General features: G+C 44.5%; 1 protein-coding gene across 3 annotated transcripts; it reads right to left on the bottom strand.

Moving 5' to 3' along the window:
• Window positions 1-24,169, bottom strand: atrx (ATRX chromatin remodeler). 3 transcript variants are annotated; one of them, XM_057042513.1, is made up of 34 exons: window positions 23,903-24,169; window positions 21,816-21,877; window positions 21,692-21,741; window positions 21,483-21,604; window positions 21,331-21,411; window positions 21,108-21,217; window positions 20,958-21,025; window positions 18,867-20,854; window positions 18,676-18,748; window positions 18,258-18,436; window positions 18,016-18,180; window positions 17,817-17,931; window positions 17,620-17,719; window positions 17,208-17,384; window positions 16,361-16,502; window positions 16,166-16,275; window positions 15,793-15,939; window positions 15,536-15,713; window positions 14,889-15,026; window positions 14,636-14,811; window positions 14,422-14,539; window positions 13,395-13,525; window positions 12,985-13,079; window positions 12,734-12,873; window positions 11,864-12,023; window positions 11,651-11,751; window positions 10,701-10,809; window positions 10,445-10,622; window positions 10,150-10,341; window positions 5,006-5,155; window positions 2,341-2,457; window positions 1,796-1,891; window positions 1,597-1,725; window positions 1-1,504 (listed from the first exon to the last, which is right to left on the bottom strand). In XM_057042513.1, the coding sequence occupies exons 2-34, from the start codon at window positions 21,870-21,872 to the stop codon at window positions 1,277-1,279; spliced, it is 6,120 nt and encodes a 2,039-aa protein (XP_056898493.1). In that variant the 5' UTR covers window positions 21,873-21,877; window positions 23,903-24,169; the 3' UTR covers window positions 1-1,276. The 3 variants fall into 3 exon arrangements, with proteins under 3 accessions (XP_056898493.1, XP_056898492.1, XP_056898494.1); XM_057042512.1 differs by lacking the exon at window positions 23,903-24,169 and adding an exon at window positions 23,635-23,848; XM_057042514.1 differs by lacking the exon at window positions 23,903-24,169 and adding an exon at window positions 23,635-23,848 and having other exon boundaries at window positions 21,108-21,214.

Here is a 24,169-nt window from a genome sequence, read left to right as displayed (position 1 = left end):
TTTCACGCTTTTGGTCACTTTAATAAATGTTATATTAAATACTTATCAAGATAATAGCAGGTGAAATGCATGGCAAATGTCGATTGCTAAAATAAGAACATCCTTAAAAGAGAGCAAAAACATTTTTTCTAAATTCATGGAATTACATCTTGTGCAAACACAGGAGCCAAATTAGGAGACAACAAGCATCTTTTCATGAGGAATCCAAACATTCCTTATGATCAACAGCAACACCAGGTGAAGTATTTAAAAGCGAACATGTGCCAAAGTAGAGTACAGGTAGTCTGGAGGGGGGCCGCCTGCTGAAACTACAGTATCCAGGAGATAATCTCACAAAGCAGAGCAGCAGATCAGCCCTAACCCACATTTTGGGTCTAATTTCTGAGGCTGGCTGTGCTTTGGGAGAGCCAGTCACTCGTAGGGTCAACGCGAGAGGACCATAAACGGTGGACAGGACACACAGGCTATGCTAGACGACACATGACGATGAGAATGAGGTCTTGAAAAAAGAAAAAAGAAAAAAAAAAAAAAAAAGGTCTTAGGAACCGGCAGGCAGCTCTGAATAACACAAGCATTCCAATATGTTCAGCGACTATTGTAAACACACTAAAAGCGAAATAGAAAAGACCCTTAACAAATGTCAGAACTTTACAGAACCTATTTTTTCAGTAAATTAAGGTAAGGCCATAACTTTTCTAAAAGACATTTTGTTTACTCAATTGTATTACCCCCCTAAAAAAGCAGGACTCTGCTTTGATAGATGTAGTATCTACTGGGGAGAATAATCAGGATGAGGCCACCAATGAAACTGGTCCCACTCACTTATTGTAGGTATTTCAAACAGTATAAAAAACTGAATTTAAATAATGGGAGAAACCCTCTTTTAAGGGGGGAGGGAATAATGCTTCAAAGCATCAGGGGTTTGTTTTTTTTAGTCTTTAAATACATGAAAAAAAACCAGAATAGAACTTGAATAACATTAAGGCGGTATATACACTTTTTTTTCTCTGTTGAAATTCCTAATGGATTTCTTTTACACAGACATTTACACATTATGTCCAACCTCCTCTCGCTGAAGTAACGAGAGAAAACGGAGATTTTAACCCAGTGGAGGCCTGAGAGGACAGCAGTCTCCTACAAACGCTTCTGACCGGTTCAGAAATTCACCTCAGCTCTGAGCAGTGCACGTAGCGCATTACAGAGAACCGAGTCTCGCTCGGCCGGGGCCGCTAGGGGCCAGCTAGCTTATCGGGGCTTGTAGAAGAGTCTCCCAGTCTTAAAGGCCCTTAGAGGGCCCTGGGTTCTTCCCCATGCCTTGATGGGGGCCGTGGAGTCCGTGGAGCTGCTGGTAAAGCCCCAGCAGGTCTAACTGACTCAGACCGCCGGCTCCAATTAAACCATTCTGCAGGGCCAGCTGGTTCAAGTAGACGGCCTGGTTGGCCAGGGCCATCTGCTGCTCCTGCACCTTCCTGTTGTTGATCAGCTTCTGGACAACTGTCATCAGCTGTGAGAAACCAAACAGAGAAGCAATGAAATACCAATCAAACTTAAAGATGGACAAGAGTACTTATTCCTGGGTCGCTGAGGTGGTTTTACCCCCTGCTGCCGGCTGAGAACGTCCCTGTACACGTTCTCTCTGCGCTTGATCTCCATCTCCACTGTTGCGTGACGACCCAGAGCGAAGGACTGGACCTGACTCTCCGTCAGGGACGGGTTTTCCTTCCACTGTGGTGCGAGAGGACAGCTCAGGCACGGGGCCCTTCGCCACGGTCAAAACAAAACTTGCCGAACTCACCACTTTGGCGATCACATCCTCCAGGGATTCTCGTGGCAGAGCCTTCAGCGCGTTTGTGGCCTCGATGACTTTCTGGCGTCCCTGGTTTATAAGGCTCTGAAAGTTTCAAAGCAAAGAAGGGAAATGATGTGGTAAGTGGCTTGCCTTGACAACAAAGTAGGTAAAACTCTGATCTGCCAAGTTTGCTATGAATAATCTGATTTCTAGGAACGGAATCTCACCCTCTCTTAATCCACAAACCTTTGACAAAGACAATGTCTGAATATTGACCTTTCACAGCCATGACCCCCGGGCTCCGAGGGTGTTAGCTCGGCTTGAGAAACTCGGACCGCCTTCTGGTCCCTCACTCAGATGGACCAGCACGTATTAATAGCTGCTGCCCCAGACAGGGGGTATTATGAACTGTTGGGTGGAAGAGTGGGGCAGAGCGGGCATGACGACCAGGAGACTGGTGTCACAATTAGCAGTGAGGTCCCAGGAATGTGGGGCGCCGGGCCGTGGGGGGAGAGAGGGTGGGACGAGTGCATGTGGAGCTCATTACTTACCTCCAGCTGCTGGTTGGTCATGGAGACCAAAGCGTCCACGTTGTAGGAGAAGAAGTTAGGGGAGCCCATGTCCATCGGGTTATATGCAGTCTGGTAGTTGTTCCTCATTAACAAGCCCTGAGAAATGAAGACAGAAGTAGAGGAGTGACACGTCTGATAAAAGAGGGGGACAAGTCCTCCATCACAGGGCGAGAGCTGATCTCCTGCTGGCAGTCTTTGCCGCAACGCTTTAAAGTCAAAAAACATGCTGCTTCTTTAATGCCATGATGGGTAACAAGTGGCCTCAAATGGTTTCCTCTTAACTATGTGTGAGCGTGAGAGAAAGACAGATGGAGAAAAGTGACCTGAAACAATCCTGTCCCTGTAAAGTAGGATGCCGATGCTTGTGTGTAATTGAGCCTCTGTTGCAGATGGTTTTCCTGTGCTCTGTAATCTGGCCATCCGGTATGTAGGGGTGGGTGGGTGCATGTGTGTGCATGTGTGTGTGTGTGTGGATGTGGGTGTCAGGGGCCTGTGAGGGTCTCTGGACCTGGTCAGAGACAGGTGTGCAGGCTTAAACAGTACAAAACCTCAAAACAACCACAAACCTACAGCACAGAAGGCTCCAGGAGGGAACCATTGCAGGCCCACATGTACCCAAAGATGTTTAAGATGCAACTAAAACACTTAATGCCTCTTTTTTAAAAAAAAAAAAAACAACATAAAACCCTGCATATTATCTCCACAGTGAATTTTAGTTTACGTGGTGACAAAAATGATCTTAAATTTGATTCCCTTTACGCTGTGTTTTGAACTACCATCAGGATTATAGAGGCTTATTATCCTCCCAGTATTGATGTGTGCTGATCTGAAGCATCTCAAAAGAAGCCTGGCTCCTGACACATGAATGTGCAGCTTGGACTTCTGTATCTTCAGATGTTTCGCAGACTTTGAGCCTCATCAGACAGGGAGACGCAGAATCTATATTTGACCTAATTTCCAACAGTCAGCATCTGAATTCTTAATCAATTACCAGACTCAGGGCGGAGCTGAAGTCATCCCAGTGAAACCGAAGACTGGGTTCACTTTGGGTGCTCAATTGTTCTCAGTTTCTCCATTTCCTGGACTGCAAACCTGATATTCATACAAAGCCAACTGCTAACCTTTACCGAGAGAAGTGATGACATTAGCAAAGACCAAGTCCAGTTTTTCTTCCACAGAGTTCAAGAGAAGACACTGAGGCCCGGAGATACCTGAACCTTACAGGAATCGGCCATATTTTTTAGTATTTACAGCCACAATCCAGAGCTGCTTTACTTCCATATCTAGCGGCTAAACCATCATTCTCATAGTAATCCTGCTTAATATATCCCTTCAATATGACCTGCAAATGAGTCAACGCCCACACAGAATCTAAACTGAAGGTTGATGTGACATTCATGGCCATATTTGTCCAGAATAAGCAGGACTAATCATACTTTATCGAATAATATAATTGTAAATAATTGTGAATAAAAGCAGAGTAGTGTACGGGTTAAACACTGAGCACGAGCCAATCCTTGTGCAGGTCATGTTAATTAAGGCTCAGTAAAGTACATTTCTGTCTAATTACCAAGGATGGAAATTACCAAAATAAAATCAAAAGAGGAAACTAAAAATTACAAATCTGAGCTGTCCTCCATTTTTCCCCCCGTGACTGGGAACCCTCTATTCTCTTGAAAAGCAAAGGAAACCCTTCTGGCACACACAGGGAACAGGAGAGTGAAGGAAAAATAATCATTAGAGTGAATTAGAATCTAGGATTACGTGTGTGTGAGAGAGAGAGACAGCGTGTATCTGCCGTTTCTCTTTTTGCAGTTATAATTAAATAAAACTAGTAGGTTTTTCTAAATTTCTCGACAGCCCTCCTTAAAAAGCAGCCTGTCCTCTCCTCTGGACACCATCAACCACACCGTCGTCCTCTCCCAGTTGGAGTTGTCCCTTCACATCACCTGGTTCAGGTCCTACCTCTGTGACTGACACTGATTCAGCTGCACCTCTTCCATCACTACGCTGACAATGTCCAAAGCTACAATTCCACCAAATCCATCACCATCTCCACCTACTGCCTGCCTGAAATCAAAATCCTGGAAGCAAACCAACATCCTCCAGCTAAACACTGACACAGCTGCTCCATCCTCATAAAAGGCCCAAACCCCTCAGCTGAAGCCCACCATCAACACCTCCCCGACTCCCTCCTCTTGCACCAACTTCCTTAAGACTCGTCTTTGACTCCCACTTCACCTTCAACACTACATCAAACATGTCACTAAAACAGCCTTATTCCTCCTGAAGAACACTGGTTGTGCTTGATCTTCCAAATCCTTAAACTACGCATCCATCACCTTGAGACCTTGAGCTACTGACATCTACTACTGCTACTGACCGCTGATGTCCACCTCCATTCCCCACCCAGAGCCAAGAACCCTGTCCTCTTACTACTCCTCTGCTGAAGAGGACTCACCTCTGCAGAACGGTTTCGATATGTGACTGGTTTTTCTTTATTTTCATATTTATCGGTTTTTGGGTCTGTTTTTCTCTTGCTGTTTTCAGTAGTCTGAATTTTAATTCATTTTTATTGCTGTGAAGGGAGAGTTTGTCCTAAAACCACTGTATAATATAAATGTATTATTAGTTTATTTCTTGCCTTTTTCTCTGCTTCATATTCAGCCCAAGCAGCCTTTCGGTCCTCCTCGCTCAGCGCTTCCTCCTCCTTGTGGTCCAGCAGGGAGTCGTGCTCATGGTAACATGCAATCTGGTCCTTATTGTTCTGCAGCATCTCAGCCAGAAAAGGATCCTACCACAGAGAAAGAAGCACAAGTGAACAGGAATGATCAGGATGTGTTTAAAGCCACCCAACAAAGGAAGGCAAGTGGACTGCAGAAGGCTCCTGATCTGTGATGACCTCTACCAGGATTAACATTAAGTGCTTCGTGTCACCAAAACTCAAATCAAACTTCAAATCAGCTATGAAGCATTTAATGCTTAACAAAACACTTTTCTTTAGGTCACAGTTAATGCAGGTAGTGCTTTTATAAGTCGCTTTAGACACTGACTAAATGTCCTGTGTGTGAGTGTGTTTGTGAGTGTGAGAGCGAGAGCGAGAGACCTACAGTGTAATACTTGAATTACATCATAATATAAACCTGAGATCTGCCTGTAAAATTATAAATACACAAATGAAGTTGGTTTTGGGACTCTGGTTTCCATGGTTACATTGTTATTGAAAACAATACCTGAGTAAAATTTAGACAGCTCGGCTAAATTCTCCTCACACAAACATGGATTACATTACTTGCTCTGATGCATGTTTGCTTTTCTTTCTGCTGACATGAATCTGGAAATAATATAATACACGTTTCATCATGGACCTTCACATGGGGCCAGTTCACAGGTGGGCTCCAGTTTCAACAGTGACAATTAGTGTGAGGCTGCAAACAGAATTAATCATATAAGTCACCAGTATTAAATTAGAAAGAGAAGCAAAACAGAAGGATCAAACGGAGAAATGTATTGAAAAAACAACCAAAAAAATACCAGACCAGATGGTAACTGGATCTCAAAAATGAGAGAATTGAGCTGCCAAAAGAACCTATTTTAAGGCCCCGCGAGTGATGAGTGTCAGATTAATGGGCGGAAGCACAAACATGGCCACGCTTTTCCAGATCCATCAGCTGAACTCTGCACCCGATGGTACACTCCCCATAGAGTCCGTGTGTGTACACGCTACATTACATCTGCCAAAGCAGCTGAGTAATACATTTCTTTAAAGGGGAAAAAAATGCTTAAACGTTGATGAGACGGAGGAGAACGAACGAGAACGAACATGTACCAGGTCTTCAATATCAGGCAGGAGAGAAAGTCTAGAAAATGACAAAATATTGACTCATGATCGTTTACTATCAAATAAACAACTAAATAATTAAAATATTACAACTTCAATGAATAATGATGAGCAACAGTCAGCTTAAAGTAGTATAATAAGAAGAATATATCTTTGATTTAAATTGGGGGGGGGGGGTATCACTCAATGTGTGGCCTGTGGAACGCTGTTTTTCTGAAAAGGTTCTGATCCATTTATCCATTCTGACAACTGCAGCTTTGACCGCAGCAAGACGAAAGCTTTGGTGTTGATATATGTGACTCATGGTGTGTTTGCCATGTGGCACAATACCGACATGCGTTTTACCACTGGACTTCAGGACTATATAGTGTCTGAATTTAACACCCTCCCCACACACTAACTGTTTGGGTTTTGCACAGGCGGAACTTTTGGCTTCGAAGTCAGATATTTTCCCAAGCTGAGAACATTTTCATACATATTAAACCAATTTCCTCATCCTAAACAACTCAAAACCTCACATGTGGCTACGCACAAACAGCACAAAGGCAGAGAAGAGGTGACGCAACTGATCTGAAGACGACGCTGGACCCAGAGGAGATAAAGCAGCAGTTTCTTTAGTATCATTTAACAGCAAAAAAAAATAAAAATCAGAAAATTCCGTAAATCTATTCAAAATATGTCTGCCAGAAGCTGCTTTGGACACACAGGTGCATTAACCTTGGCAACAGAGGGGGCGAGACAGGGTCCCGACAACAGGAATGTGAGCGGCTGGGATATTTGTAATACCTAAACATAGCCAGTCCAGCTCCTCTCCCACAGCCGAGCGACGGGCACAAACTGCTGTGTGACGGGCGCATAAGCAAGCGTAACAAATGTTCTGCATTCCTATAGAAACAAGCCTCCGCCTAGAGGGTGCTCTCCATGGGGGTTCATAAATCAAACGCTGAAATCGGTTCTCTGAATAAATCTGCGGCGGAGACGTGAAATCGGGGCAGACGAGGACTGCGGGACTGTTGAGTTCTTCAACAGGTGTCTGCATTGGCCCGGGTTTCTGTCAGGGTTTCCCCAGGTGCGGCGCAGGCACGCTGTGCTGCCAGGCCTCACCCCCCCAGGACCCGAGCCAAGTGAAGAGGTGTGTAAACTCCAACCTTCTTGTCTTGGTCCAAAAACCCATCCCCAGACCCCCCCGCTCCCTCTCGCTGTGGTATAGGCGGACGTTCCACGCAAGCCATCGGTATCTCCACACACGGTAGTCTCAACAGAAGACAAAGCAGTGACGCATCGCTCTGGTTTGTCTTCACTTGTCACAAACGTCTCTTGTTATCGCTGTTCTCTTCACCTGTCGCCCAACAAGCTCTGGCACGTTTCATGAATGCTGGCAACAAAAAAAGCCTTCCCCGAGATTAGAGAAAAACTCCTTCCAAAGTCAGGGTTATATTGTCAAAATAGACTAAATAACTCCCAAGTTATCTGCTAAACAAGACATATAGACAATGCAAAGGGGACTGTTCCTGGAAGGTCAGACTGACTTCCTTTAAGTTATGTACAAATATATTACGGTTTTCCTGTTTTAGCCTGTTGCTATCTGCTGTATGTTGTGACTTGAGCATTGCTGTACACCCTGCAAAAGCCTTAAAGCCTACTGAGATACAACGTACTACACTTTCAGAGTTTGATATAGATGTGTAAAAATATATATATCCATAAAGTCAGATGGCATATTTAAAAGATGTGAGACGAAGAGAGGAAGAAGGTGAGGGCGTCTCGGAAGAGTGGGCGGGGAGTCTGGTGTCTGAACGTCCAAGGACCTTCTTTGTCATTAGGGGGGGGGCTCCTCTGTCCTTTGTCTCCAATTACCTTCACCGAAGACAACTTTAAGAGAGGGGTCCATGTAATAACCCATGTACATTAGGTCAGACAGGAGTTAAAGCAACTTTAGTGAGCTGGCTTTGAACATTGAGAGACAAAAACAGTCAGTCAGTCCAACAAATGGTTACACTGATGGTGGGGGAACATCAGAAAGGGGACAAGAATAGAGGAGTGCAGAAACCCATGGTAAATAAGCTAGTAGATGATAGAAAATCAGGACAGATGGAGCTGAAACTAGAACTAGATGTGATGAAGAAACGTGTATTGAGTGTTTCGTCTGAAGAAAATTCCATTATGAACGAGACATAAATCCCGTTACTTAAGAGCCTTAAAATGCTTCCATTGTAAGACACAAAGGGAGGCAACAAGTAACATTTGAAAACTTCACAGTAGCCAATTATTTACTTACTAGATGTCAAAGTGTTACTCAAAAGACACTTGAGAAAGCCTTAAAAAGTAAGCTGGACTGAGTCAAGATGTATCAATGCATTAAAAATGTAGTGACAGTTGAGTTTTACAAAATCTACCGACAATTGTGCGACCACGTGTGATACAACAATATGATCTTTGATGCACTAGCAGCACATAGAAACTCAAGGAAAGATGATGTCAAATTACCACCCATTTCTAAACTATGCTGATCTTTTTTTTTTAACCACACCTTTTAATCTAATTGTGCACGTCATCTCTAGCTGAACAACCTAAATCTAAACAGAGCTTCCTTTGCTGAGGCTCAAATCACTTTCTCCTCTGCAGAGTGCTGTTGGCTGAACGTGATGGAGGGCGTCTGACTCATCTTCACATCATTCCAGATGGCAAATTCCTTCCGTAATACTCCAAGTACCGCTGCCACATCACCGTTAATCTCATGGCCAAAACAGGTCTGCCAGTTATGGAGCCTGTCAGCTTCTCTATCTTTAAAGCCATGTCACAGAAATGTCACTGGGCTCATAAAGGCCGCACGCATCTGACAGGCAGGGGCTCAGTGAGCACATCTGTCCTCAGAACTTTAACTGGAATCTGCTCTTCTTCATAGAGCTAGTGTGGGTTAGACAAAGGTGAGGGAGGAGAACAAAGGTATGAGCGCCAGACTTTATGGATTCATGTAGGCCTCACACCTGTAATACCTTAAAGAGATTTTTTAACTGCACAAATGGAAAACAGATCTTGCAGTAAGGTGCACTGAACGCCTCTTGATTCTCAGCTGTCTGGAAAAAACAGCAAATAACCTAAATATACATTTTTTTCCCATCATTTTGTTTACAGATTTCCGTGGACTTTAACTAAAACAGAGGTGAAACCACTTGAGACGATCTGAATAAACCTGGAGACCGCAAAAAGGGAAGGGGTGGAAAGACAGGAGTAACACCAAAGAAACGAATGAGAAAAAGGCTGTCGGTTTATAGCTGGACGGCAGTAGTGTTGCAATGAGAGGAGTATTTAGTAAATAGTTGTAAACAGACAAATCTGTGCAGCTGTGCGGGGCTGGATGGTGCATGTAAGGGCGGTGTGTTCTTATTAAACCCCATGGGGTCTGAGCAGTGACACAGCACCTGCATTCAGGAAAGAAGAGGCGAGTGCAGGATTATGAAAGGAAGCTAGAAGAAACTGAAAGATCCCAGAACCACCAAACAGGATAAGCTGGAACAGAGGGTTAAACATACAAGTCATGCAACTTTGGACAACCTTTGTCAAGTTTTTATGACAGTTTTTTGTTGGTTTTTTTTTTTTTTTTAGAATCTTCCATGTTTGTTTGTTTTGCACATGGCCTTTGGAAAACTATAAAGTTGCAGTCAGTGGTTTGACTGGGACGTTCAATAGGATCCATCCATCAATTAGTGACGGATGATAAAGACTCAAAATGTCATACAGCACTAAAAGAAGCACTGTGCTGGTTTTACAAGGTGCACACTGGTCTTTGTAAGAATTAGGAGGGAAAATATTTCAAATCAGAAATGTTACATCTATAAAACACAGGCACACGAGCAATAAAAAATATGTTGGTACGATGATTTTAGGTTTATACGCAATATGTGAAGACAGAGAGCGATTATATATTACAAAGATGCAGTTTTTACCTTGGGGAGCACGGGCGTAGCTGCTTTTCTCTTCTTCTCAGAGGGATCATCCACCATGTCTGGCTCAAAAGTGTAGAGCTCTGCTAGCTCATTTGTTGTGAAATGTCGCTCGATCTGCTGCTGGTCCACCACACGGAAGGACAAAGACTGTTTTGTTACTTGTCGGTCGTAAATCTTCTCCTCCATTGTGCCCTGAAAGACAGATCAATTAATGCAAGGATGCATTTTAACAATGTATCAAGCAGCAGGCTCAGAAAGGAGCCATGTGTGAGACGACAGCGGTTTTTAGTCTCACCTGGGCGAGGAACCTGTACACAAACACAGTCTTGTGCTGTCCGAACCGGTAGACCCTGAAGATACTCTGAACATCATAGGAGGGGTTCCACGAGGCGTCGAAGATGATCACCCGGTTAGCAGCAACCAGGTTGATCCCCAGAGAGCCGGCCCGTGTTGAAATGAGAAACAAACGACCTCTGGGCAAGTGCAAGATGGCAGACACAGGTCAGATGGGATGCACACAATGGAAGCTCTTGCATTAAATGGACCGCTACCTGACGTTGCTGGTGTCATTGAATTCTTCTGCCCACTTCTTCCTTGTGGTAGCGCTGGTGGAACCATCCAGGCGATAGTAGTCAATGTTCCTGAACCACTTGCCATCACCTTCACAAGCACGTCACAGTTAGAGAGTCCGCTCCGACTGTTTAATACTCCGATTTAATCTAAATAAACTTTTAAAGGCAGGCATGGTCCTGAAACAGGATCCTGGGATTATTAGACGGGGCTTGGTTTCAGCCGACAGCAGATCGATGTTTGTGTTGATAAGAAGCCAGCCATGTTGAACCTTCACAATGGCGACCTCTCTACCGCCAGCCTTCATAACCAGCACTGCAGTGTGTTTTCAATTATAGCGCTGTGATCTTTTCATTACAAATTACAAACCCTTGAGCAAACTTTTTTGTGGAATAAAAAGTCAAGGTCTAATCATTTTTAAAATCAAAGTAAAAACAGCTGCTGAAACTTAATTAGGAACATGACCTTACAGCACTGGTGCGCATTTGAGTCTGCGTGTGTTTGGGACTAATTAGCACTTCAGAGTGAACAAGAACACAAAGAACTTTGCTTGTCTTACATGTGTGAAACCTGCATTTCCATATGAAATAACTTCACTATTATCAGACTGTTAACATTTTTATAAGATGTAGAAGAATTACTTTTAAAGACTTGAGAATAAATACCACAAAAATGAACCCTGTGCAAGAAAAGTGGGCTCTTTGAGATCCATAAGAGAGCAGTTAGCTTCTAAGACAAAACATCGCTTATAACAGATAGTTCTGTGACAGATTACTGGGTAACGTTTAACACATCATGAGCCAGAGTCCAGGCACAGTCGCATTGAACAAACGTAATTTAAGGCAGGTTTATTTGGCGCGCTTTGCGTGGAAATCAACAGGGCCATAAATGGGGAAAAAAGATAAAGGCAAAAGGCATAAAATGCCATTACCTTTATAGGGAGATATTTTGTCTTCATCTTTAGCTCTGCAGGACAGTTCCAGGAAATCCTCAATCAGGTCCAGAGAGATGAGAGATTGACTGAACACCAGCCTGGGGACAGGAGATAAACTGCCTCTTTAAATGCTTTGTCACTGTGATGTTTCCATTCGGGTAAAGCTGCAAATCACAGCGCTGTGGGCACACGGAGGACGGACACACTTACACTTTGTCCTCTACTTCCTCTGCCATGCGCAAGACTTCAAAGAGAATCATCATCTTTCCAGAGTGCTCCAGGATCTCGGCATCAGCCTCAGTGACAAACTCCTTGTGCCAGTCAGCGGAGGGACTGCCTGGTGCAGAGCCAGTGGGTGGAGCTTGAGGAGCTTGATATCAAAGGAACAGAAAATATGCTCTTATATTAGACTGCAAAAATCTAAAGTATTTTTATTACTGTGTGTTCTTTACTACCAATTACAACTTTGCTGTAGATACAAACCCTTTCCAAAGCAATGACCTTTCAGACTGTTTCATCCATTCTGTTTTTTATTACCTAAAGAGCAACATTCTCCTGGTTTGGATTTTTCTACACACTGCAATATCCAAGCATTAGCACACCCATGCCAATATTCCAAACCAAAATAAGTGCGTGTATCTGGGTCTTCGAGACAGATTTTTTTTAGTTGCCATCATTGGTCAGGTGATTGGGAATAGTGTATTATCAGAGTGAGGTCGAGTCCGATTAATCAGGAGTCTGCAATGGTTTATGTCATCTTTAGCCTTGCAATGAAATGGCACAAAAACGTGTTTGGTGCCAAAGTTTTCAATGGAAAACAGAAAAAGGGAGTTGCGATGAAGCAATTCTGAATGAAGCCCGTCCTTGAAAGTTATAATAAAAAAATCCAAATTTTCATATGGAAAAACCGCAATGGACTTAAAAGCACAGTTCAGCTGGAACAACGGGGCTCATGGAAATTTTCAAGTGTTCAGGAGAAACATGTTCTGCAGTAAACACACACATAACATCAAAGCAACTTTGGCCTTTTAATGACTGATGGTCTGAAGTGCCCACATACAGCACAAACCCTGTACTTACCTTCCTCTACGGATGCTCGTCTGTTGCGACCCTCCCCATTTCTGCCCCGAGAGCTGGTGTTCCATTCCTTGATAACCTCCACATCATCACTATCAGAGTCATCAGATCCCTTTTTCTTTCCTTTTTCTCGTTTCTTTTTTCTGGGAGGGAAAGGGGAGTAGACAGGTTCACCGAGAGAAATGGGAACAAAGAGGTTTTTGAATCTTGAATCAAATGCGCAGTACAAGGTATAAAAAGGTGAAATAATTTACTTTTTTATCTTCTCATCTTCAGATGTCAGACTCATAGAGGATTCCTCCGTTTCTGATGCGATGAACTCATCCATGCTATCTTCGTCAAAGAAACCCTGCAAGAAAATGACCTTGTGAGTTTTGACCAGCTATTAAAAGTCCTGTGTTGGTTAACAGCAAATTAAACACCACTAAGTAGAAATAAAGAGGGGGGGAAAAGTCTCTGAAACCAATCTTTTTATCCTCAGCTCTCCTGCACAACAATATATACATCAACTACGGTATATGCTGCTGCTGGTGAATTGTGGGTAGCACTGACATGGGTTGCTACCCGAGGTACATGGCCTGTCAACACTGCCAATTAGCCTGATGGATTCCCAGTTTTTGAACCAACACTTGGCACAGTTTGGGCTCAGCTTCCTCCAGCCTACCCTGTTTTCTTTACTGATGTAGTCCAGCTGAAGGCACCATGGATGAGTCCATATTCTGCTTAGCATCTGGAAATCCTGGAAGAGTTTGGTCCCTGCACGGCCCCGGCCCCCCTCCAAAGCGTTCCCCACACCTGCAGATGAGCGAGAGTTTGATGATGAAGATAGATGTGTTTGCAATATGCAGTTGACGTGGCGCCCTGGTACATATAGTGTGGAAAGTTCAAATATACGGTAAAAAAAACAAACACTTTCTACAGAAAGTGAAAGAAATGAGGTTAAAAATGAGACCAGACAAGGGTTTTCTGTTTAAATCATTAAGATTTGTGGGGGCGGGGGGTCAAAGCAATCTCCAAATAATTTTAGAATTCATTTCACATTAAATCATACCTGATTCAATGAGTAAAGAAGAAATACGTAGCTGTGGCTGGGTAAATGTTATAGCTGCTCAGTAATGGCTGCATCCACCCTGGGAGGTCACATGTTAAAATGCTATGTGACCACAGGCACCCACACTTTGATTCTACTCCACTGTGGAGGTCCAGAGATACAGTCAGAATGTCCCGTGGATAACCCAGCCTAATGAGCCACCTCCTGCTGTTGTCCTCATCTCACACACCAGCTTTCCTTTCCTTGCTTTAAACCTTGCTTAAAACACTGCTTTGGATTCTCTCTAACTTACCCTGTGGTGCCCCACTTTTGCCCTTTTTACTCCCCCCACCCCTCAGTTTCCTCCATCCCAGCTCTCTAATCTAAAAGCATGGAAGAATGGTTTTGAACTAGGCCTGCAGTTCTCTGCAAACTCTCTCCCCCACATGCACGCATGGATAGAGACGCTCTGTTTAACCACCTAACAATCAAGGATGGAAAAGTGAGAACAGCTTCCTACTTATAATCATCTGTTGGATTACATATTAGATCTCTGTCATTGATTACGCAGACTTAATGGCTCCTAACTCAAGTTTGAAGCGCGAGAGATGAACTCAACACTTTAAAAAAACCCAAGAAGCTTGATCTGTGCATAACTCACCTGTGAAATGCTCCAGGTAGTATCTGTAGAGTTTACACTGTAACGGGGTTACTCTGATAGACAACACGTACTCGTGTTTGGGAGGCAAGAATTTGGTGAGCGCGGTGTAATCTTTTCTCTGTTGGGAAGAACAATATTATTTTAAGGAAACAATATGGGGAGGTCACAGAGAACAAATAACAGCGAAGAATCTCTGCCGACATTTAAACATTACCTGTATGCAGCCGGCCAGCATCTCGTACAGAATGTGCGCCCTCTTTTTCATGAGACGCACATCTTGTGCTGTCGAGTCGGCACACTGGCCGTTCTGGATGGGGTTAATGAAGCGGTTCCGGAACTCTTTCAGTGACCCCAGCAGGTTCTCCTTGATGAAGTTGACCATGCAGTGGTCTGACAATAGGGACAATGATAAACAGTTTTAGGCACAATAGGAGCGCACAATATGGTGCTAAAGTAGAAATTCATACATTCAACAAGATTGTTTTGCAAAGGTGTTCCAGTCAGGACAATTCTCCTCCTCGTCCTGATGGAATTCATGGCTTTGGACACTGCCGATACTTCATTTTTCAGAATGTGGCCTTCATCACAAATCACCAAGTCAGGACCTGATGGAAGAGGAAAAAGGCTCTTTGGAGTTGGACTAGATTAAAATGTATTGATTTTTTCCTGTTGAAAATAATTTTAATAGATTAAGATGACATTTTAAGGACTGTAATTTTCCATAATAACTAATTATTGTGTTTTTGTCCAATTATCCAAGCAGTCCATCTGTGTTTTTAGTAAGAAAATAAGCAATGTGACGCTCCTTTTGTGAAAACAGCGACCACGAAAGGAGCACAGCCTCCTGCATCTTTTTAGGGCAGTTAATATTACACACACACACTTTTGACACATAAGCTATGTAGTGTTGTATAACGCTATAAATTGTAAAAAGATTTTTTTTTTTAGAAATTAAACAATACTGTCTGTCCTTCTCGATCCAAATAATATAAGAAAAAAATTCTGTCAGGATTAATAACATTTCTTCCATTCTATTCAAAACTGCCCACTGGTAATGACCAAACCTGCCACCAACAAATGATGAAAGAATTGTTGTTGTTAAACGGTACTGCACCTGGATCCACCAGCGTCTTCTGAAAGGTCTCTTTGAGCTTCTTGCTTTTGATGTTCCTGCCTTGAGTCAGATTTCGGTACATCTCGTAACCCATGATCATGACGCCACCAGACTCATGCCACTGTTGAAGGGCAAATGACCTTTCCTGCGGCCTCTTCACTGTGGCCAGCTCGGTCACCTGCTCATACAGTTTAAGATTAATACACAGAATTCAAGAATGTACAACACAAACACACACAGATTTTAGTGGCTCCTACCTCTAAACTCTCTTCATCTTTCATTCCTTCTTGCCACTTCTCAAACTCATTCAGCCAATTAAGGACAGTGTTGAGGGGGCAAACTACCAGGGCTGTGGAGAACTTCAGCTTCTCACAAAGCAGCAAAGTATGAAGAAATGTCACCACCTAAAGGACAGAAATGGAACTACAGTCACATCAGACCCCGCACACAGCAAGTCAAAGTTGAATCTGGTTCACGTCACCTAAAAATAAGATTTATAAAGTTTTTATTGCCAGTTTGCTCAATTTTTTTTTATTTTTATAAATTATTCTACTTCTCCATTGAGCAGCTTAAATTATTTTGCTCTTCCAGGGTTAGAATTGTGTTTGTGCTCCTTGCGTTTCCTCATACTTGCAGAGTTTTTCCCAGCCCCATGCAGTGGGCAAGGATGCAGCCCGAGCCTGCAGACTTCTTGATCTTCCGCACCGATTCACAACAGCAGTCCCACATGAACTGCACACCTGGAAAAAGACAAATAAGCAACCACCTTGGATACCAGCTCCTTTAACACAGCCCCACAGCACAGCTGAGTGTATTCATCCTTACCATCCACCTGGTGAGGTTTGAGTTTAGTGACAAGGTTCATGTGCACCTGCACCACTGGCTCCTTAGTTTCTTCATCTTCATCCAGAACCAGTTTGGTGGTGATGGGGCACGTCACCTGTGATGACTCGTTCACCACGATTACCTGAAATGGTGAGAGGAGCCGGGAATTTAACAGTGCCTTTAACTGTGGTGGAGAATATAATACAATAAACTACAGGAAAAGACTGGTAGAGCACAGACCTCTGCCAACAGCTCATTGACCCTATTCAAAAGTTCAGAACATCCCCGAAATTGAATCATCTGTTCCTTGTCTCATTATCAACATTTTTTGTAAATGTCAATAAAATCCATTCATAACTTTGAGTGATTTTGAGATAAAACACTGACAGAAATGTAACCATCTAGGCAGAGATAAAACCTGCCTAAGTTAATCAGCACCAGAACTACAGTACAGGATACGCCTACGTGTACAAGGCTACACAACATAGTAAGTTACGATATGATCAAAGCTCCTTGGCACTGAACTTTTGAAGAACAAGGGTCAACGTCCCACGGAATCCTATCACCAAACTTTACGCAGATCTTCCTTGGCCCATCAACATTTCCTGAAACTTTCATTACAATCAGATCAGAACTTTTTGCACATGCCAGCTGTCACAGGACCTCCTTGGCAGAGGTAAAAACTTCCCATTTTGTTCTTACTAGATATGGAAATCAGTTCTTTTTCACATTCTTCATCACTTTATTTAAACCTTTTAACCATAATCCAGTTCATGTGAACCTGTGAAACAAGCAGATCCGCACCGGCGCAGCTGCAAAGAGTCTCTGAACTCAAACACCCTTTTACCTCTCGGAGTTTCTTCCTGAGTTCCTCCCTCTCGGCTATGCGCTTCCTCCTGTCCTCTTCCTCCTTCAGAGCATCCCTGGTCTCTGTTCGCAACTTGTCGTCCTTCAGGATTTTGCGGATTTTTTTGCGGCCTTTGCGGTCGTCTCCGTCCTGCTGCTCGTCATCTTCCTCGCCGCTCTGTGGAAATTAAACAGCAGGTTCAGCTCTCTGATCTTCAGCCCTCAGGAAAAAAATAAAATACTTTCTATGATTAATTCTGCCCTCAATAATCCTCAGAAAATGCTTCGGGGCTGGGTTCAAACAACATTCTGTTTGTCATGCGTGACCCCAAACGTGCACTATGTGGACTCCAACGCCTACGAGAAAAGCAAACTTTTCGGAGCATTTCAGGCTGCTGCCAATGTTCAAACACCTTCTCGTTGCTGGAAGAGGATTCCTGAACTTTAATCCTGCGTCGCTTCTTCTTTTGCTTGTAACTCCTCTGCTTCTCCTCATCCTTTTTGGCGGCAGCTCTGCAGACAGAAAGACGGACGTGGTTAAAGCAGGCTGGTGGTTAATCCAGAGATTACCAGACTGTTTTTTTGGGGGGGGGGGGGGTTCCTTTCCCACCTCGTCTTCCGATGTTTCCCGGTGTTCTCCGATTCACTCAGCTCCTCGCTTATTCCGGACTCTTCGCTGGAATCGGATTTCTCATACTCGGACTCTTCTGATTTGTCACTACCCTCTGATTGAAAAAAAAAAGATCAGCATTTTGGTGAATAATTCCAACTAAAACTTTAGATGCATCACTTCAATCAAATAAACCGACCTTTCTGTTTTGACTTTTTCGCCCCCTTTTTCTTCTCTTTAGCTGAAGATTTCTCTTCTCCAGACTCGCCCTCGCTCAGCGAGAGCTTATGACGGAGCAGTTTGTGGCGTCTGCCATGTTTCTTCACTTCCACATCAGAGCCTGAAGATTCCGATTGTTCCGCTTCTAAAAGAGAAGCAAACCAGCTTCAGGTAACAAACAGAAGGAGGGCAACCAAGGAGATGTCAGTTTATTAATAGTACCCTGCTGCTCTGCTTCTTCTTCGTTGTCGTCGCTGTCATCATCATCATCATCATCATCTTCTTTTTTTACTTTATTGGAGGATTTGAGGTCTTCGTTCTCTGCTTCGTCATCAGAAGAGCTCTCAGCTCCAGAAGAATAATTTGATTTTATTTGGGCCAGAAGCATTTTCTTTGCAATCCTTCAGAAAAAAAGAAAAGGAACTGATGCAAATCTGTGTCATAACATTTACAATTTCTGTAAAATGTATTAATAAAGAGCATCATGGCCCTAAATAGACATAAATGTATTAAAATACTTTTTAGAGTGAGCAAACAGCAGGTGAGGGTTCAAATCGGAGCTTATGTTTAAGGTTTGAATGTGGCTGATGATTGACTCCGTTTCTAAAGTTCCTTTAATTCCATCTTCTCTTCTACACACCTGTTTTCAGGATCTTCATCGCCCTCGTCTTCACAAACCTTAGAGATGTCCTCTTTATCATCAGCTTCATCAGCTTCACAAAAACAGACACATTCTTGTGTGAATAACAAAACCCATATTTAACAATACACAATTAGCAATGCTACGCTAACACATGTAGGAGCCACCAACATGATCGTTGCTGAATTTACCTGAAGACTGGTGGAATGTTCCATCACCTCCCAACAGATTTTCCTCCACAATAGGTTTGATCTTCTGCACGTCGCTGTCCTCTCCAGAATCGCCTCCGTCCTGCAGCTCCTCCTCGTCCTCGCTGGAGGACGTCTGCAGCTTCGAGGCTGCTTTGGAGCTTTTTCGTCTGTGCTTCTTTTCATAAGACCTTTTCTGATCCGACGCTCTTCTTTCTGGTGAGTTCTTATCTTCCTCTTTTGATGCATCTTTTTTCTTGGTGCCCTCGGACCTCTTCTTCGCTGCGCTCGCTCTGCTCTTCGGCTTCTTCTCCAGATCGGAGTCCGAGGGCTCCGAATCCTTCTGTTTCTTCTTCTTGGACACTTTTTTAACTTTTTGCTCCGGGTCTGAACCCGAGCTTTCAGACTTCCGTTTGCGTTTGGACGCTTTGTCTGCATCCTGTGTGGAAGTGTTGTTTGATTTGAACAAACACTTCTTAGCCTGGGTGCTCTCCTGCTCCTCGTCTGTGCTGTGACCGGCTGCAGCTTTCTCCTGAAGCGCTTGAGGAATTTCATCTGAATCAGATTCTGCCGTTTTTATCTGTGAGCCATCTTCCTTTTCTGCACTTCCAGATTTCTTGGAGGGCTTGGCCTTCCCCTTCCTTTTTTCATCGACCTCTGACCCGGAGGATTCCTCACTGGCCATATGTTCAGCCTGCTTCCTTAGGGGGGTCGTTTTTACTCGACTGGAGCGGCGGCAGGCTGGAGGACTGGCCCCCACCTTCTCCTCAGATTCTTCTTTCTTAACTTTAGTTTCCTCATCTTTCTCCCTGTTTTTGCTTCTGGATGACCTGGATCCACAAGTGGTCACGACTGGCACTGGGGTCAGTTTGACTATGAGGTTCTTGACCTTGGGCGGAGGGCGCTGACTTTCTAAAGAATTCGACTCAAAGTTGTCAGCGTTTTTCTCAGAGTCCGAGAAAGAATTGGCGTTGTTCTGCAGGAGCATGGTGGAGTCTGCGAGACTCTCCACCATCTGAAAGAGCTCTTCAGGAACCGAAGGGGGGACAGACATGATGTCATGATCCAGGGACATTTCACCAGCTGGCAAAAGTTCATCGTCACACGGTTCAGTTTTAACTGGGTTCTGCATCACTTCAGTTTCTGACTGACAGTCTTTCGTGTCGGTGCCATCTGCCACCTTTTCGTCATTCAAGTCTTGCTCGGCCTCCTCATCCTGCTGCTTTTCCTCCTCCTCCTCCTCGTTCTGCTGCTCTTCCTTCTCCTCATCCAGATGCTCCAAAGGTTCTCCGCCGGGCTCCTCACACTGCTCCCCCTCCATCTCCTCTGCGGCATCAGCGCTGTCGGCTGTCTCCCCATCCACCTCCATGCTCTCAGCTTTAACTTTTCCCACGTCATCATTGATCTGCGTTATAGCGTCTTGGCCTTCATTACCGTTCTGCACCTCCGTGTTTCTGAACTCACACATCAAAGCCTCCTCCAAACTACAGTGGGCCTTTTTCAAATCGGCGAGCACGGCCTTGAAGGCCTTCAAATGCCGATACCTGATGGACCTATCGTCCTGCTTGACGGTTGCCTGCTGGATGAACTGGATGAATGTATTGTTCAGACCGGTTGTCGTTTCAACAAGTTTCTTCACTTTCTTCAAGAGTTCTTTGGGTACGTGCAGCCTTTTATAGGAGAAGGTCATGGTCCCTGAACCTTCAGCCTCTTCTTTTCCATTCACGACAGCTTTGTGCTCCTTGGCCGGTTTGCTCTTGAGCTTTTTGTTTTCGCTGTCCTCTTTCTCCAGCATTTGTCGCAGTACTCTGCTGCACTTGGAGATCAGGTCTTGCAGAGGCTCTGACCGGCAGACATAGCAGTGCCACTTTGAATTTTCGTCTGTAATGACTGACAACTCTTTCCTGCCCAGGTTGCGGAGGATGCACTTCTTGCAGAAGGCATTGTTGCAGTAGTCGCAGCAGATGAGCTTGCCACCTTCAGCACACCACCTACAGATGAAAGGTTACAGCGATGTTGGGGAAGCAGAAGCCTATAGATCGCGGTTTGTTGCTATGAAAGCGGCACTGACAGAGCAGTGGGTGTAAGTCGTACCTGCATTGCTCATCCATCCCATCAGAATCTCTGTTGATGTCATCGCTTGTGTAATACTTGTAGCATGACTGGGAGAAGACAGGGGTGTGAGGAACAACTGCGGAGCATCGTCACTCAACTCGATCAGAGAGGAAATCGGAACTTTCCTACCTTGCAAATGAGCACTTTGAGAACAGGATGCTCGTACACAGAGTTTCTCTGGAACTGGTTCACTTGCCTTCCGCAGGCGGTGCAGCTCACCTTCTGCAGGGTATCATCTGCTACACACGCAAAACAAAGGGAGGACGAACACGTTCAGGATTTAGGGACGTGCGCCTCCATGGGAACATTAACTTTTGGTTTAAAAAAGTAAGAAAGGGACCAAAATGATCACCTGTATGTTTCTTTTTGAAATCCACTCTGAGCTTCATGGCACCTTTATTATCATTCCCCGCTGGCCTCATTACTAAAGTGCCTAAACCAGGTTAAACACATTTAAGTTTTAAAACCATCCAGGCAAATGTGGCATACTTAAATAACTCCTACCTTTGGATCCACTTCCTGTGTTGCCATCTGAGGGATTGTCAGAGGTGGCGCCATCGTTTTCGCTCTCGGCGGACTCGTCAGACTCATCTAGTCCAGTGTGTTTCACTACAGTTGCACACTTCCTATAATCAGAGGGCAAATAATTGTCCGATGATATTCCACGAGAGAACGATTGAAAGGATGCAGCGTGGAAGGCGACGGTTCCTCACCTCTTGTTGCGAGAACATGAGGGCTTCATAAATTCACTGGAGCTGCCAGGCTGAGGAGTGCACAGGGGAGACGTGGTTACGATGGCACAAACGTTGACAATAGAAGTAGAAACTTCAGGCTCACCTCTTCAGCTCTTTGTGCCTTTTGGTCCATGTTTAATTCAGTGAACGGCAGACTCATTTCACCTGCAAAAATAGTTGAAGATGTGACACTTTTTAGACATGAGTGAGCGCTGCTGAACAAACAGGCAAGAATTTCAACACTCAACCCCAAAACTGGGACTCTAGCCTGGTTGTCAGCCTATATTTTGGCCAACCGGGGTCAATCATAGATAAACACATGCTGAAACGGCCTCCAAATAAGCACAACAACCTTGCAGTGTCACACATATGGTGCGACTGTGATCAAATGACTCTTTGTTTGCCACTTAACATTTGCCTCTGTGAAACATTTGATAATTTCCAGCATCAACAATAGTGTCGAGCGTCCACCTGTGTGCGTGTCAATGAAATACAAAACGTGCACTCCCTTCCCACCCTTATTAAAGCTTGGTATAAATACTCCACTTTTACAGCCACAATAAAAAAGATGGTTTGTCAGCAACTCCACCTGCTCACACGAACACATGGCTGCGTGTTATTTGTGTCATGACCATGGAGGCTGTGCACGATGGCTGAATGTTTATGGGATGTGCTGATTCATTGTGTGTGATTATATTGTGTGTTGCTTGTTTGTTTTGATCATGTGTGCTGTCTCTGCATAATTGTGCTGATGTTTCACTGTTGTTTTATCTCCCCTCTTAGGTGCCTTAAGTCTCTCTTTTAAATAATGTGCTATAATTGGTTATTATTGGTTATTGTTGCCATCAGGGCCCTTTTTAACTGTTATTGATACAGTAGATTAATCAGGACGGTGGTGATAAACCAATAAAACTAAACTAAAAAGTGAGAACAAGGCTGCTAATTCTGAAATCCTCTGCTTAAAACCGAGCAGCAGCAGAAATGGAGCATTATTGGACCGTATTGCTGTGCAGGACAAAACTTACTGTCTTCAAATTTTAGACCCGCCACAGGAAACATTATTGGGCTCAAAGTCAGACGTTACACTTGTAACTCGTAGCTCAAGCATCTGATTACTGCACATCGATGACAAACATTGCACAACAGCAACGTGTGATCGGTTCACTTTCACGAGTTAAGGGCACAACACGAATCACCGCTGTTTATTCGGCCGTTTTGCGTCATCATTACGTGCTGATTGGATCGCTGCGATCCAAACTGAGCGATCCCTGCGTCCTGTCAGCAGCCACCGGGCCTACAAAGGTTCGAAAAGCCCCTGTTGCTTCCCAAACGGAGCCCGATCCTCTGCGCGTCCGCCAGCCCTTCGCTGTTTGGACCAGACAGGAACTTGGTTCTCCAGCCGATCGGGGATCCCACATTTCGACGTGCTATCATTAGCAAATATTGCAAACGTTGAGGAAAATAAAAAAGCTGACTTGACAACGCCGCATTTCGCACGCACGGTGCCGTGCACAGAATGATGTGCATCCGCGGGCCTTCCTCCTTGGCCGTGCCATGGCAGGAGCCAGCGCGCGCTAACTGCAGTTGGGCAACATCCAAAGTGCCAATGCAACGCTCGGCTAGCAAATGGCTCCGATACAGCCGCAGTCGTGACAGTTTTCACAAATGAACCCACCTGCCCGTGCAAACTGCTCTCTGACTATAGTTCAGGGAGGCGTAGGTCTCCGTGCAAATCTGCGTTTGTGCGAAATTAAACATTGCCGGTTGCGCGGCTAATGGCTACGACCACTCCGGCTAGCGCAGTTGGCTAGCTAGCAATCTGGCATTAGGCTGGAATGGGCAGGCTCGCCGTTAGCTAAGGTAGCACAGTCATCAATGCAATATCGGATTGTCCAAACAAACAGGGCTAGAGGTGCTCCTACCGGCTTTTCACCGTCGACATTTCTCGAATGACAAAGACAGCTTCTGTTGGAGGCACAGGTGGACCAGTTCAGCCCAATATGCAGATGTGCGGCGGTACGGAATCGAGAATGGCCACGGAATATTGAAACAACTCCAGTCAGGGCAGACAAAGCAAGGGGACCATCTTGCCGGATGGCTGTAGACGCAGTAAAATGGCGCATATAGCCTAAATCCTGGGAGCTTTCCTATTGGCTGCCTGCTTTCTTGGTGCGAGTGATCCATACTCACCGGTGATTATTGGCCCTCTTCGCTCCTGGCATCAAATGTGTGTTTTCTTCTGAACGAATGTGTCGCCACCTGGGGAAAAACACTTCTCGCTAAACGCATCGAAATCACAAAACCCTCCAAAACCCTCACATTTTCCTCTGACATGCGGCTTTTGCAGACTTTTAACTGAAGACAAAGTGTTGTTTCTGAGGCCGACCGCCGGATGTGTTCCGAACAAACTGTCTACGCATCTATGCAGCTTTACTTTCGCTGGTCACGGCTGCAGTG

Source organism: Takifugu flavidus, chromosome 9 (assembly GCF_003711565.1).
Source record: "Takifugu flavidus isolate HTHZ2018 chromosome 9, ASM371156v2, whole genome shotgun sequence".
Taxonomy (NCBI): domain Eukaryota; kingdom Metazoa; phylum Chordata; class Actinopteri; order Tetraodontiformes; family Tetraodontidae; genus Takifugu; species Takifugu flavidus.
Note: the sequence above shows the minus strand (reverse complement) of the source record. Positions and strands in the feature narration are given on the sequence as shown.

What these genes read in the sequence shown, in the direction of transcription:
- atrx (XM_057042513.1), bottom strand. Translation starts at nt 21,872, where the DNA reads ATGAGTCTGCCGTTCACTGAATTAAACATGGACCAAAAGGCACAAAGA. An exon ending in GAAAAAGTCAAAACAGAAAG is followed by an intron (nt 17,932 to 18,015) that starts GTCGGTTTATTT and finishes TTTTTCAATCAG; the next exon opens with AGGGTAGTGACAAATCAGAA. An exon ending in AATGACACCAGCAACGTCAG is followed by an intron (nt 10,623 to 10,700) that starts GTAGCGGTCCAT and finishes GCACTTGCCCAG; the next exon opens with AGGTCGTTTGTTTCTCATTT.